This window comes from Xenopus laevis, chromosome 7S (assembly GCF_017654675.1).
Source record: "Xenopus laevis strain J_2021 chromosome 7S, Xenopus_laevis_v10.1, whole genome shotgun sequence".
Classification (NCBI taxonomy): Eukaryota; Metazoa; Chordata; class Amphibia; order Anura; family Pipidae; genus Xenopus; species Xenopus laevis.
Window position 1 is genome coordinate 9202777 of NC_054384.1, and position 15330 is coordinate 9218106.

The 15330-nt window shown below is 39.6% G+C and overlaps 1 protein-coding gene across 3 annotated transcripts in view; it reads left to right on the forward strand.

Annotated features, from left to right (window-relative positions):
• Positions 1-7030, forward strand: part of arid5b.S (AT-rich interaction domain 5B S homeolog) — a 200038-nt gene extending 193008 nt beyond the window's left edge. For 2 of the 3 annotated variants that reach the window (XM_041570338.1, XM_041570339.1), the window contains one exon: positions 4275-7030. In XM_041570338.1, coding sequence (XP_041426272.1) covers positions 4275-6422 — 2148 coding nt within the window. In that variant the 3' untranslated portion in view covers positions 6423-7030. 3 annotated transcript variants of the gene reach the window in all.
• The last annotated feature ends 8300 nt before the right edge of the window (positions 7031-15330 follow it).

Here is a 15330-nt window from a genome sequence, read left to right on the forward strand (position 1 = left end):
TGGGTCGGGTAGTGGGTCTGAGTCTGGGCATAGTGGGTGGCGGGTGTGGGTTGGCTTGCAGGTCTGAGGGTCTGGTTCAGACACGGATCTGCCCGACTGGACCCGCTCAGGACTCTTAAAGGCATACTGTCATCGGAAAACATGTTTTTTTCAAAACGCATCAGTTAATAGTGCTACTCCAGCAAAATTCTGCACTGAAATCCATTTCTCAAAAGAGCAAACAGATTTTTTTATATTCAATTTTGAAATCTGACATGGGGCTAGATATTTTGTCAATTTCCCAGCTGCCCCCAGTCATGTGACTTGTGCCTGCACTTTAGGAGAGAAATGCTTTCTGGCAGGCTGCTGTTTTTCCTTCTTAATGTAACTGAATGTGTCTCAGTGAGACATGGGTTTTTACTATTGAGTGCTGTTCTTAGATCTACCAGGCAGCTGTTATCTTGTGTTAGGGAGCTGCTATCTGGTTACCTTCCCATTGTTCTTTTGTTTGGCTCCTGGGGGGAAAAGGGAGGGGGGGTGATATCACTCCAACTTGCAGTACAGCAGTAAAGAGTGGTTGAAGTTTATCAGAGCACAAGTCACATGACTTGGGGCAGCTGAGAAATTGACAAAATGTCTAGCCCCATGTCAGATTTCAAAATTGAATATAAAAAAATCTGTTTGCTTTTTTGAGAAATGGATTTCAGTGCAGAATTCTGCTGGAGCAGCACTATTAACTGATTCATTTTGAGAAAAAATTTTTTTTCCCATGACAGTATCCCTTTAACTTGTGTGTTTACTTTAGTGACTCCAATATAATTGATAGGAACAAGCTGATGGGTAGCTATGGGGGCTTCCCATCACATTAAAATAGGGCAATAGGGAATGCATTAAGTAGCAGATAAAAGGTAAGCTTGTGTACGTTAAAATGTGGCCATTTACCTCGCTCAATAAACTGCAGAATGAAAACCTTTCATGGCATTTGTTGCAGCTATGGCATTACTTGCCCTTTATATATATATATATATATATATATATATATATATATATATATATATATATATATATATATAATGCAACACAATGTTTTCTGAATGTGTCACTCAATATCCAGTAATTAGAGACGAATGCCGGATTGTGTGATTCTTAGAATAAATATACTGTACATCACCTGCTCAAAGAACCTTATGGTCTACATCTATTACATTTCAATTCATTTGTGTCTCTTTTTTTTTTTTTTTGGCTGCTCGGAGCCACACCTGTCAGATGTCATTGTTTAAGCCGTGTGCAGTAATCATTAACACAAGGCATATACTGTATATATAACCAACCTGTTTCCCATGGCAACTATCTCTGCTTCTCTTTTATAGCCATAGCCGTTTTGTAAATACAGCCAATGCGAGAGATTAAGGAGCAAATGGATTTCTTTTATTTCATAACTTTCTTTTATCAGGACGTGTTGCAGAAAAAGAATGTTTGGCTGGGAAGGAAATATGCTTGTTAAATTGTATAACAGTCTATTAACTATATTGTGAGATTTATCAGGGAGAATGAAAGGATCCGCACTGGCGCTGAGCTCTTGGAAATGAGGATTCTGTTGTACAGCTATGTGGAATATGTTGGCGCTATATAAATACATGATATAGATAAGGGCAGGATAGATTTAAAGAGAAATAACAGAAAAATGGGTCATTGAAGGTACTGATAAAGTAGACAATATACATCAATGTCAGAGCTCAGGCTGAAACGATCCCTGCCAGAAGCCCAGTAGGAGGGGGACAGCCAATCACAGTCCTGCAGTCACACAAGCATAGACAGGCGTCAGTTTTCTATCAGGTCCTGCTAACTGCTGATTGGTTCCTGTCCTACAGTACAGTGAGCTGAGAGTCGCCGGCTCCCCTGCACAGCCTGGGAATTCAGGGAGCAGGAAGTGGAAGAGAATGGTTTTTGCAGAAATATTCAATAAATCAACCTGAAACACTGCTTTTTAAAGCACATTTTTTCTATATCTAAATGAGTATAATGCACTGGTTTGTTCTTATTTTTTATACATTATGTGTCCTTTAGCGGTATGGCAGCTCTCGCTCACCGCATGAATGAAATATTCTTCATCCGTATATTTCTTTATAATACGCAAAAGCCATGAATATCTTGTAAATGATATCCTTACAGACGGCTCTTGATGTCAATCAGTTATAAACGGAGCTTAGTGATGCCATTATTGTCACATGGCTCACGAAATATTGTGGATTATAAAAAATAAAGTACCCTTTGTTGGAAAATATGAGGATATTAGAAGTATCCATGACATTTATAAAAGCACAAGGTTTTTGGTGACTCCTCTATGACATATAATATCCTTGTATTTTACAATAGGGGGTATTTTATTCACTTGCATCATTTATACAATGAACTTTGAGCTCATTGGAATTTCCAAATGTTGTAGTTGGTCACAAGGAGGATCCTATATGAAAGCTGCATATTATGCATGTGTCCCTTTGAATGATATACAGTGCTACGCAATATGTTGGCGCTTTATAAATACATGTTAATAATGATACGAGACAAAAGGGGGCCCCTGGCAGTTCAGGATGGCTGAGAGAAGGATATATTTTTGGATATCTTTGGTTGGCCATGCCTAATGTGTATTACAATACACAAAAGCCAAGAATATCCTGTAAATTATATCCTTATAAACGGTGAGTTCTGATGTCATCAGTTATAAACGGTGAGTTCTGATGTCATTTCTGTCACATGACTCATTGAAATTTGTGTATTATAATAAAGTACCCCCAGTTGTAAAATATGAGGATATTAGAAGTTACCTCGGAGTTCCATGACCTGAATAAAAACACTCGGCCTTCGGCCTCGTGTTTTTATATGGTCATGAAACTCCTCGGTAACTTATAATATCCTTATATTTTACAAAAGGGGGTACTTTATTCACTATATATGTATTGTATGTCCTGATACGTTTATCACTGTCCTACTCTAAAACCTGCCCATTGTGTCCCAGGCCATATTCACATTCCCTACTAATCCCTCGTTAGATATTGTAGCCCCACCCCCATTTGTCTCATTATTTCATTCTTCTTCCTTCTTTACTCATCTGTCTGGTATTTCCATGAAATAGAATAAACCCAAGAGACCACTGATAGAATAGTACTCATTAAAGGGCTAATGATGGTATTTTGACTGAAAAGAGAGGTTATTAAGCCAGAAAAAATACCCAAAGACAACTAAAAAGGTCTCTGTTCCTAATATGAAAAACAAACACGAAGGGAAAGAAGAAGCCGGCATTACAGAAAGACATCTTCAAAACAGTTGCAAATCATTAGTATTCTTTTCTGTTTGCCGGCTCCCGATGACCAGCGGTAAAGCATATAGATAATACATTCCTTGATGTTTGCCTTCATGCCTCTTATCTTTACAAAGGACAGGAGAAAATAATAGGAGCAAATACAATGTTTTATAATGGCCTCTTCTCAATAGAATGACAGCCACCTTTTAACGACCTGTCAGATTGCAGTATCACACGCGGAACGTTCCTGCAACTTCCTAGGTTAGCGGTTAGTGGATTAAATAATAGTATGAATAGACTGAATAGACTTCACTAATAGAGGAGCTGAAAGCTGTAGGTTATTGATGACTAATGTGAGAGAAGCAGCACTTTGTAAATGAGACGTTCTGTTTCTCGTATGAAACAATATGCCGCAGTACATAGAATTGTTATTATTTAGACTGTTTATACCTGTGCTTGTGTGGACGGTTCCCTGGTTATCCATTTATATTCCCCATGGATATAATATATGAGCTATGAGGACAGAGGTGACCAACAGATGAGGTTCCTCTAAGATTCAGTTGTTACCCAAATGAAGTTTGTTTTGTAAATGATCTAATTCAGAGGGAGGGTGGTCCAGACTGCTGATAAATTTTGGTAAGATGTGAGTACACCCCTAGAACTGTAACAGAATGACCTTGTTTTGATATATAAGTAACTGTCCTCTGCGCTCAGGCTAACCCCAAGCAAATATTGGACTGCAAAAGAGTGAAATCTCTTATGTAATCATCCTATGCATTGGTCTATATCAGAGACACCTACATGTAGTCTACATCTGGCTTAGGAGGATGATCATTTTAACTCCAAAATGGCTATAGGGCCACATATGGACGCCTCTGCTCTGTAGTCTATCAAGATGACATTTTAGGCGCCCACTACAAAAAAGAGAAGGTGTTTGTGGTGACACCAGGAATAGAAACTTATCCCATCTTTATATTTTATTTTTTTTGTTTAGGTTCCACCAGACGAAGAGGATCATCTGGAAGCAGATGAGAAAAACATGCCTCTTGATTATGATTTAGAGGAGACAAAGACATCTGTAGACAAGTCTGAGTCAGTGGTCTCCGAAGTCAACTATCCCTCGCCTCTGGAAAATGATGAGCTGGAAGAAACCGTTGCTAACAAAGACCATGTGACAAAGGATGAAAATTCATGCCAAGACCCTGATCCTGTTGATTCACTGATTCATGTTAAAGAGATTAACTGCAGGCAAACGGATAAGCAGCTACAAATGCCTAATGAAACCATGACAACAACAAAACGAGAGCAAATCAAAGAGGATTATTCAGACCATTTGGAAAATGACCCAGAGGATGTTCAACTGCATGTGTTTCCCGCCATTCAGGCGCCTCAACATGATATGCACTTGGATGAGGAAAAACTTCCAGATATGCCTGATTACATTGCAAATTGCACAGTGAAGGTGGATCCATTGGGATCAAATGATCTCAAGAATCCCCTGGACAGCAACTTACTCCAAAATGCACTTAAGCAGAATCCCAAAGTTTACTTTGTACAAACACTCGACATGCTGAGTGATGAGAAAGATACATCTGCCTCGATGAACGATGATTCCTCATTCAGTTACACACCTCTGCTTTACTCACGGGGGAATCCGGGAATCATGTCCCCTCTTGCAAAAAAGAAGCTTTTATCTCAGGTGAGCGGAGCTTCACAACCTGGCAACCTTCCCTATGGTTCACCACCTCCCTTAATAAGCAAAAAAAAATTAAGCTCTAAAGGTGAAGTATCTCCATCTTTGTTACAAACTCATCATTCGTCTAATTCAGAATCTGCTGCCATAAACAGACCTTCTGTTATTCAGCATGTACAAAGTTTTAAGCAAAAAAGCCCAGAGGAGAAAAAGACTGTGAATGACCATTACAAAAACAGTATGTTCGGCAAAGTAGACTCTTACTGCTGTGATTTTGCAAAACACCACCAGAGCGTCCTGGCTGACTCTTATGCTCTCAAGTCCTGCGTACAGGAATGCAAAGAAAAAATGGCAGAAAAAAGAGCTGCGTCAAACTCAAATGTGCCTAGTTTTGTGGCTGAATTTTATTCCTCCCCTCACCTGCACAGGCTATATAGGCAAGCAGAGCATCATCTCCACAATGAAAACTCTGCAAAATTTCACTCCCGAGAAATGTTTAGGGACTTGGAAAATGTGTCTTCACACAAACATCATTACCATGCTTCTTTGCACCAACACGACAAACAGAATTTACACGATGACGTAGATGACCAGCCCACTGATTTAAGCCTTCCCAAATCTCTGCACAAACTCTCCACAAAAATTCCAGGGTCTTCTATTTGCCACCAGCCTGTACAGCAAGATTCCAAAAGCCACAATCCATTTCAAACTCCAAACAGCAAAACCCTTGGTCTGGACTGCAATCCCAAAGCCTGTAGGGTTTCACCAATGACCATGCCTATCTCCAAAAGACATATGGATTCCATTCAAAGGCCTTCAAAGACTGTAAAACCTGATACTTTAAGAAAAGTGGAAGGTTTAGTCCATCCATTCTCAATTGGTAAAACCAATACTCATAACTTTGGGGCTCCACGATCCCTCAAAAGAAACTTGGAGGACATGGACAACCCTCTCACTGACAAAAAAATAAGAGCTGTATCTCCACTACACTTGCCAAAGGAAATGTCTGGGAAAGACACATTTGTTGGCCAAGATGGGGAAAGCAGCAAATCAGTGCATGATATTCATTCTGGTAGCATGATGGAAAGCCACAAATACCCCCTTTCATCACCTTTCTTTCCTGGCATGTACCCTGGAAGCTTTTGTGGTGGTTTAAGTTCTCGCATACCAACTGCTTATTCTCACCCTTTGCAGTACTTGAAAAACCAGACTGCGCTTTCTCCCCTTATGCAACCTTTGGCTCTTCATACCTTCATGATGCAAAGACAATATCTGACTAATTCTACTAACTCTCAGCAGCTGTACAGACAAATTGCTTCACATGCACCAGTAGGCTCTTCCTATGGAGACCTACTACACAGCAGCATTTATCCTTTAACTGCCATCAATCCCCAATCTCCATTCCCTTCCTCTCAAATGTCTTCTGTATATCCTAGCACAAAACTTTAAATGTCCCTTCTTTGCAAAGTAATTGTTAATACTTAAGCTACATTCCTATTCCTTGCCCAGCAAAACTCTTGGTCATCAAAGCCTCACCTCAACGGCAACTCCACTGCTTCAACGTATATGTTAAAAGTACGAACAGGCTCACATTTTAGTTCCAGTTTTATTTGCTTGAACCTTTATTTTCAAAATCTTGTGAATGTTACATCTTCTTTCTATTTTGCACATCGCGTTTATGTTTTCAGTATCATTATGTTCCAGAGAACCTAGACCAGTTGTGGTCATGTTTGTGAGACAGCTATCATTTTTGGGAAACTGTTAACGCACATTCACCCCAAAGGTAAAGCTCGGTGCATATTCTGTTGATGGGTTTTTTTTTTTTTGACTGTTCTAAAGGTTCCAATCAATGCAATGTATAGTTCCAAGCCAATCATTTTATTAATTTTAACACTATAGAGAAAGAAAAGGTAAACACTGTTCAAATGACTGTACATATCGCCTCTTACAAATACCAGTGTCACTGTCGTTTCACCTAATTTATATGTATTAATCTTTCAGTTGATTCTGTGCTTTTTTTTTTTTTTTTTTATTAAATAATATTGTGTCAACTGCAAGGCCAATTGTAATGGCTGATTCTTATCATTTGTATGCATGTATCAAATATATAGGAAAGCAGGGCACTCTTATCCGGAAAATAAGAACACGCGATACCCAACACATTTCATTTTCACAAAATAATGGAGTATTCATCAAGGGCACAGCACGAAATACCCCGGTATTACATATTATAGCAGATCTAGAGGTAAAATGTGCCTAATGTGTTGAAAAGTATTTTCTACTTTTCATAAATAATTGTTTTTTGGATTCGCAGCACTTGCAGTGGTGCTGACATGAGAATATTGATGACAAAACAGGCCCCAGAGTCATAATTGCTTATATCTTTGGAGAAAATGGTGGTAATCATGTTGCTCCTCATTAATTCCTACGGGAGCAATTTTTTTGCACTCAAAGAGAGGAAGCTGTATTATTTTATGGGAATTTATTCAGGAAATAACTTCATCAGGACAAAGTCTGGTCATCAGGAAATTCTATATTCCATATTGCTATGGTGGTTTTGCTTTCACTATCATTACATCATTCATCCCTTTAATAATCTTACATATGTCTCTAAGTTTAATTTCACAGCAATCTGTTTTACTGGTTGTTTGCTCTGCTTCTGGTGCCCTTTCTTAAGCTAGGCTTTCTCTGCTTGACTTTGTGGATTATCCAATGTAGTAGATCAAGCATTTGTTGGGTATTGCCTGATTTGCACATCTACACTGATCCACTCATGTGTGACAGGTATAGACACACTCACTTCCATCACCAAGAAGAGGCAGTACAAGATGGGGATTTCTGAGTTGTAGTGGTATCATGGGCCAAACTGCCCATAGATGCTTTAATGGTCCGAATTGGCCAAACTCGAAAAACCTATTGTGTTTTGCATTTCTGGGTATATAAATATGTATAAAAGGACCTACTGATTTTTTGAGGATTTTCTGGACCAAAAAGGAAAAATAATAAACAGCCTCACAGCAGAATATGCAACCTTCAGCTATATAGATATGGCTCCAGCTCTTGGCATTCAACCACAAGTTAAGGAGTGATGCTTAGAATAAGTTTTGTAACTCCTGGAATATGGAACTTTGTCTCTTTTTATGCAGGTGTTGTATACTGTATGTAGCTGGTATGGAGGTGTAGTTTTTAGGTTTGCACTAAATGCAGGTTTGGGGTTCACTGTAATGTGACTTCTGGACAACTTAAGCTTAAATGTTTTTGTTTGCAGTGATGCTGTTTTCTCAAGTGTCAATTAATTTACATATGCAAATTATACTTTGAATTTGTTTGGTGTTCGGCCAAATCTTTAGAGTAGGATTCACTATTTGGCTAAATCCAAAAATGATGAATTGTGTTAATAGCTTTTAATGGTTAATTTAGGAACTGCTGCCTTTTATACTCATACATGCCATGATATAAGCTCCTGCTAGGAACTGGTGTGAATACTTCTCTAATAGGGTCCTATATTGGGACTTGTTCCTTACCACTAGGTCTTTCAAGCTGATGCTGATGCCGATTAAAAGAAGGGAGGTTCTAATTAAATATTCGGAAGGGGTTTTTTACAGTGAGAGCTGTGAAGATGTGGAATTGTCTCCCTGAATCAGTGGTACAGGCTGATACATTAGATAGCTTTAAGAAGGGGTTGGATCGTGTTTAGCAAGTGAGGGAATACAGGGTTATGGGAGATAGCTCATAGTACAAGTTGATCCAGGGACTGGAAGGAATTTTCCCCCTCTGAGGCAAATTGGAGAGGCTTCAGATGGGGTTTTTTGCCTTCCTCTGGATCAACTGGCAGTTAGGCAGATTAAAATAGAGATAAAAGGTTGAACTTGATGGACCTGTGTCTTTTTTTAACCTAACGCTCTGTTACTATGTTTGCTATATCCAAACATCTTATTTTTATCAAGAAATATGATGTTGTGTATTACCTCCAACTTAGCCTCTATATGTGCCACTTCCGACATCCATATTTGGCAGTTCCTGGGGCAACTTTATTGTCGCACAGGCACAACATGTTCCAACTCTGATATCAGTGGAAAAAGGTAGGATAATCAACTATTTATATGGAATGGCATGATGGGATACACCGAGCTACCTCAGCCAAATATCTCCAAAAATTTTATATCCAAATGACTCGGATTTGTATAACAAGAAGCCTTTTGGGCTCTATCACTCTAAGGCAGTGATAGGTAAAATAACTATGAGCTCCATGACAACTCCCATAGCAACTAGGAATAATCATTAAAGTTAAAGGAGAAGGAAAGGCTAAAATTCAGTAAGCTTTATCTGAAATATCTATATAAATACACCAGTAATCCTTTAAAGAAATGCTGCTCTGAGTCCGCTGTCAGAAGAAACACAGCATTTTTTTCCTTCTATTGTGTACTCATGGGCTTCTGTATCAGACTTACTGTTTTTAGCTTAAACCTCCAGGGCTAGGGCTTGAGCATGCTCAGTTTGCTCCTCTCCCCCTGACTCCTCCCCTTCCTGCTGTAATCTGAGCCCACGCTATAAGTGAGCAGGAAGAGACTCAGGCAGGAAGTAATGTCACACCAAGGTAATATGGCAACTGCTATCCTAAACAAAGAGAACTTCTAGAGCTGTTCAGGTATGGTAAAGCATTCTGCAGAATAAATATAGTGTTCTAGATTGCACTATTGCAGCTAATCTATCGGCAACAAAATGCTTCGGTAGCTTTCCTTCTACTTTAAGAATGAACCGAAACCAGGATGTGGGCGAATCCCACCACATTTTGCACTCAACCAAATCTTTCACTTGTTAGCCATTAGAGTAATAGGTTTTAATCCCCTTGCTCATTTAGAACTGCTGCCGCTTCACTTATTCGACCAAAGGAGAAGCTGTTGACACAACGGAAACATTTCTCTTTGACTGCAAAGCCTTTTATTAAGGCGTAAATCTTTTAAAACATGCATTAGGCATCTCAATGTTCACTTACTGGAGCTTTATTTTGTGTTTGATTAACATTTAAGTGTGAATTATGTTTCGAGAGATCAAACAGTGCAGCGCCTCATTCTTTTACTTAGTGACCCTCTGTATTTTATCTCCTAGCGACCTGAAAATATATTCATGAGTTAATACAGGCTTTTCTTCTTACTGCTTTAATCAGTTCTAAAGTGGTAATTACCAACGGGGAATAAAAGTCAAGCTATATAGATATATGAGAGAAAGTTTGTGTTATTATATACTGGTTTGGGGTGGCTCACAATGATCTTGTGGAACGCATTTAATTTATAGGCGTTAATAATTAAATGGAGATTCATCCAAATCTTGCCCAGTTTCTTTATAGTAATTATAATAAATCAAACCAAAGGATTCACTGGAGTTTATATTGTTTTATCGGGGAGTCTTCAGGTAAAGTTACCATTTTCTTGAGAAACGTGTTGATCTTTCGTTGGCTCTCCAGTGAACATTTGTGTTCTATGAGGAATGGACTTTGATACCTCACTGCTCCATCAAGTCGAGCAGTTTAACCGATAGATGGATCTTGTCTGCTTTTATCATGTGATTTGGAAATTAGAACTGTGAATGCCCTTGAATCTTCTTCAGGATTGTGAAATGGATTACAGTTGTGTTATTGAAAAGATCATCTGGTTGTTGGATAATCATGGTAATGGATGCATCAAAACCCCTTGGTTAAAACTGCAAGTTGGAACCGATAAAAACAAATAAATGTACAAATACACACATTTGCTCCATGGGGACAATAAAAATATGAAGGTTTGTTTATGTCAAATTTTTATACCCAAAACAATGTGCAATTTTGAGGGTAGCGACACAGGAAGGGTAATTAATAACGGCTTTGATTATTCCTCTCTGCTGTGAAATATTAGCATTTTGGGTTGGAATTCTTCATAAAGGGCATGTTTGCAGCAATGTATTTATCTTCTGATAGATTCGGTGTTGGCTTTCAGATGGCATTAGGGCTACGGAAACAGATAAGAGCAAAGACAACAGCTGGAAAGCACAGAGAATATCTCCAATCTCCCATCTCTCTTACTGTTGGCAGGGTCGCTCTCTCCGGCAAAAGAATGTGGCTTATCCAACTTAACAGAATAAGGAATTAACTACATTCTTCTGAAGAATGGAATCCAGGCTATTCCCCTGCAAGAAGTGCATTTGTGAGAGCATTTATTTTGATTAACCCCACATTCTGGATAAACTAGCTCAAACCAGCCTGCGTAGCACATCCTTCATTGTTGTTTTTCTGCTTTTAACAAAATATCTCCCAGAAAAACAAAAATATCATGTATATATGGATATAGTGAGCACTGCTGGTTTATAACTCAATTCTAAAAGCTGTCACAGTCCATTAGTAGTGATGGGCGAATAAATGCACCAGACGTCTCACTGCCCGCAAATAAATTCGCGAAACTGCCTCAAAAATTCACCGGCATTTGAACACGCGTCGGAAAAGTCGCTCGCGTCAAAGCCATTGTGCTTCAATATTATTCAGACGCCCATTGACTTTAACGCCCACGTCAAATTTGACGCGAGAAACGTGAAACGTGAAAATTCACGTTTTGTCCATCACTACCCATTAGTGGTTTTCAGACTATTTCAGTTAAAGCCGACCACCCCTCTAAAGTTCAACTATGGTCTGGGACCCCTTGGCTCATAGATATATTTAAACATTGCTGTTTTAGCTATAGTTTAATGAATATCCATTGCAGAAAATAAGGTTTTCCCAGATCTCAAATGAACTAACAAATAACAAAGCAACATTTCCTGGAGTATTTCCGAGAGAAAACAGGCATTGTCCCAAAACCTCCCAATAACTGGTCCTCAGGTTGAACCCCCTCGGTCACTGCTCCGACACCCCTATAGTAGGGGCAGCCTTCCAGTTTGGAGCATTTGATTAGAAGAATACGGAAATTATAGAGCAGCTGCCAACAATTCTAAGGGGCAGAAAGGCTGGTGGTCTATATATTTGAAGTTAAAGGAACAGTTCAGTATAAAAATAAAAACTGGGTAAATAGATTGTATATGCAAAATAAAACATGTTTCTAATATAGTTAGTTAGGCAAAAATGTAATGTATAAAGGCTGGAGTGACTGGATGTGTAACATAATAGCCAGAACACTACTTCCTGCTTTCGGTTCTCTTGGTTTCCACTGATTGGTTACCAGGCAGTAACCAATTAGAGACTTGGGGGGGGCACATGGGCCATAACTGTTTTGTTTGAATCTGAGCTGAATGCTGAGGATCAATTACAAACTCACTGAACAGTTATGTCCCATGTGGCCCCCCTTATAGTCACTGACTAACTCAGAGTTAGAGAGCTGAAAAGCAGGAATTTTGACACCCACATTGATTTAGACGCTGGCGTTAAAGTCAATGGGCACCCAAATAATGATGAAGCATGACGGTTTTGATGCGAGCGACTTTTCCAATGCGCATCCGCCAGTAAATTTTCGTGGCAGTTTCTCGAATTTATTCGCCGGCGGCGAAACACGGAAATTCACGCCGGGCAAATTTATTCTCCTATCACTACTCTTCATCACTTCTCATTAACATATTATCATGTATCCTTCTATCCTTTCTTGTCTTTGTTCTCACATAGAACTGGGGAATGTTCAAGGTATAGACATACATGGAAAACGTTTGGTGAGCAGGAGGGCCCACCTGGACTCTTCCTGGTAGCCCGGTGGTCCAGTCTGAAACTGTCTATGACTAGTTCCTTTTTGTCCCCACTTAGATGAAATATCCCCTCAAATATTGTATTCTAGTGTCATCCCTTCATGGTTACAAATGCTAAAATCTTTAATAAGTCTCTGGGAGGGGAAAGAGGGCACGGAGAAACACAAGAGAAACGGAGGAAGAATTATTTCTGATTTTCATATATTTTTGTGCCCAAAGGCAAACTCAGTCATGCGCGCGGGGCTTTAATTAGAATGTTCAGCAGAAAATGTTTGTGCATTAAAAACACGAAGGCAAATATTATTAAATTGCAGAGTAATCCGAAAACAAAGTCTTGTTAAAGAGACGGGGAGGCAGAAAACAATGAATGGAACGTATTCTGTAAATAAGCATTTTTTTGTATTTTGTCGTATTCCACCACAAACTAAGAGACAGATATTATGAGGGTTCAGCATGGATTGATCAATTCCCCAATCAGGATTTATTATTCAGGATTCTGTACAAAACTAATCATTTATGATGCATTTGATCAACAGCTATCTGGTAATTCAACTTTACCATTAAACATGCTCTGATCCCTCATTGGCAGTCCAGAAGGCAAACAAACAACACATTACAGTCTGTACTAGGGCACTTGGCTTTGTTCATTAAAAATAATTTAATAGAAACATTTAAGGACATGGAGAAATACAAAGCAGCAGGCAAAATGAAAGCTGGAACAGGAGGACGTACCATGAATTTAGAAGGCAGTCAAGAAGGACGTCATGGAGATAATTCTTCTTCTTTGTGGCCTTGTAAATGTACAATATATGGCCAAAAGTATCGAGACAACTTCTTGTCCCACCTTATTCCCATCAAAAGGGTACTATCATGAAGCTGGACCTACCTGCTATACTGATAGAACAGCTTCTGTTCTTCTTTGAAGGCTTTCCATTAGACAAGGTCTGCCTGTTGTCACGATTGGCTCCCTAAATCCAGAACAAATAACTAGGCTCCCTGGTCTCGGCTCTGCTTTCACTTGTAGCAGCCGCCTTTCAATTCGGGAGGAGCCCTCCACTAATCGGATGCCGCCAGGTCTTAATAAGAGAGGAGCCAAGCAAGGGTTCTAGACTGGCAAAGGGGCACGGTCGTTATCAAGGTTTTGGATGGAAGGTACAATTCTAGGAATAGACAAAAGCATAGTCAGGCAGGCCGGGGTCGGTGCGGGCAGAGTTCAAGGATAGTCAGACAGGGAAGGGTCAGTATTGGTGTTCAGAATAATCAGACAGACTGGGATCAAAACCAGGAATCATACACAAAGAAATCCCACCCAGGATACTAGCAAAGTAGACCTAACAACGGGCAATGAGTTTGGATTCAAAGCCCCTTTAAGTAGTTTGAATTTTGCACCACTCTGTGTGATGACGTGACATGCACGGCGCGTAAAACCCGGAAGTACGCGCTGTGCTCACCCTAGTGACTACCAGCATTTGTAGGAGGAAGAACCACACGGCGGGCGTCCCCGCCACTAGTCCACCAGGATGAGTGAGCGTTACACCTGTGGACCAGGGCCAACTCCAACCTGTCCAAGAATTCTATAGACCTCTTTATATGATATCATGGTTTTATGATAACCTGACTCCCAAACGTGTGACATAGAGAATAATTGACCCACAACATGGAAAATCTTGGACAGCACTGTACTGCAGATGTTGGAACATTAGTGGCAGAGGGTGGGATAGTTCTTGGGCTTCCAAAGAACTAAGCAGTGGTCCAACTAAGGACATGTGCTGCTGGCCATAAAAGTACCTGGGATGTTTTTCACCTGAAGGAGCTTGCTGGACAACAAAAACATTTGAGATAATCCAGGAGAAAAAAAAGGATACTTTATTAATTATTGGTAACACTAATGAAAGTAGATACCTCTCACAAGGGACTCTGCACTTGGACATTGACTCTTTGGGGCACTTCCGGAACAGGGATTAATAATTACCATTATACTTTATACTTGGGTCTCTTCTGCTAATTGTAGATGCTGGAAAACATTGATGTAGTTTTCATTCAGTCATAGTTCAAGTATATCTAGGAAATCAATTCCATATTAACCACAAATCTCACCCTAACTGGCCTTCAAGCTGGGCTTTTAGGTGTATCTGGGAGATCGCGGCGACGGTGCTGGGCGAGTGTCGTGTGATTTAGCCATGAATGTTGTTGGGAAAAACTCACTCCAAATGCTGGAATAAGCCCCCTAGAGAAAGAGACACCCAACTTACATAGAGTGCTAGCTCTGTGTAATCTAGATGTCCCATCTGTCAATTTGTTCATAAGAGGATGGCTGCTTGTAACTTCAACTCATAGTCACACATTCCTCTTCTCTGTTCAACAGGGTGCATGTTTAGAAAGATACCTATCAGCATCCATTTATGCATGAACATTCCTGGCTATAAAATAATCGGCAGTCTTCTACTGGTTGACTGTAGTCATGATACTATCAGGCTTCCTACTAGGGACCGACGTATGAGATAATGGGCTATTTGCAATTAAAAGTTGCAATGTTAAGAAAAAAATTTTAATATGCAAAAGTAATGAATAAAAAACATCTTCTATATAATAAAAATTGCTAATATGAAAGAACTGATGAGTGGAATGTCCTCTTTCACCAATACAATGGAGAGACTTC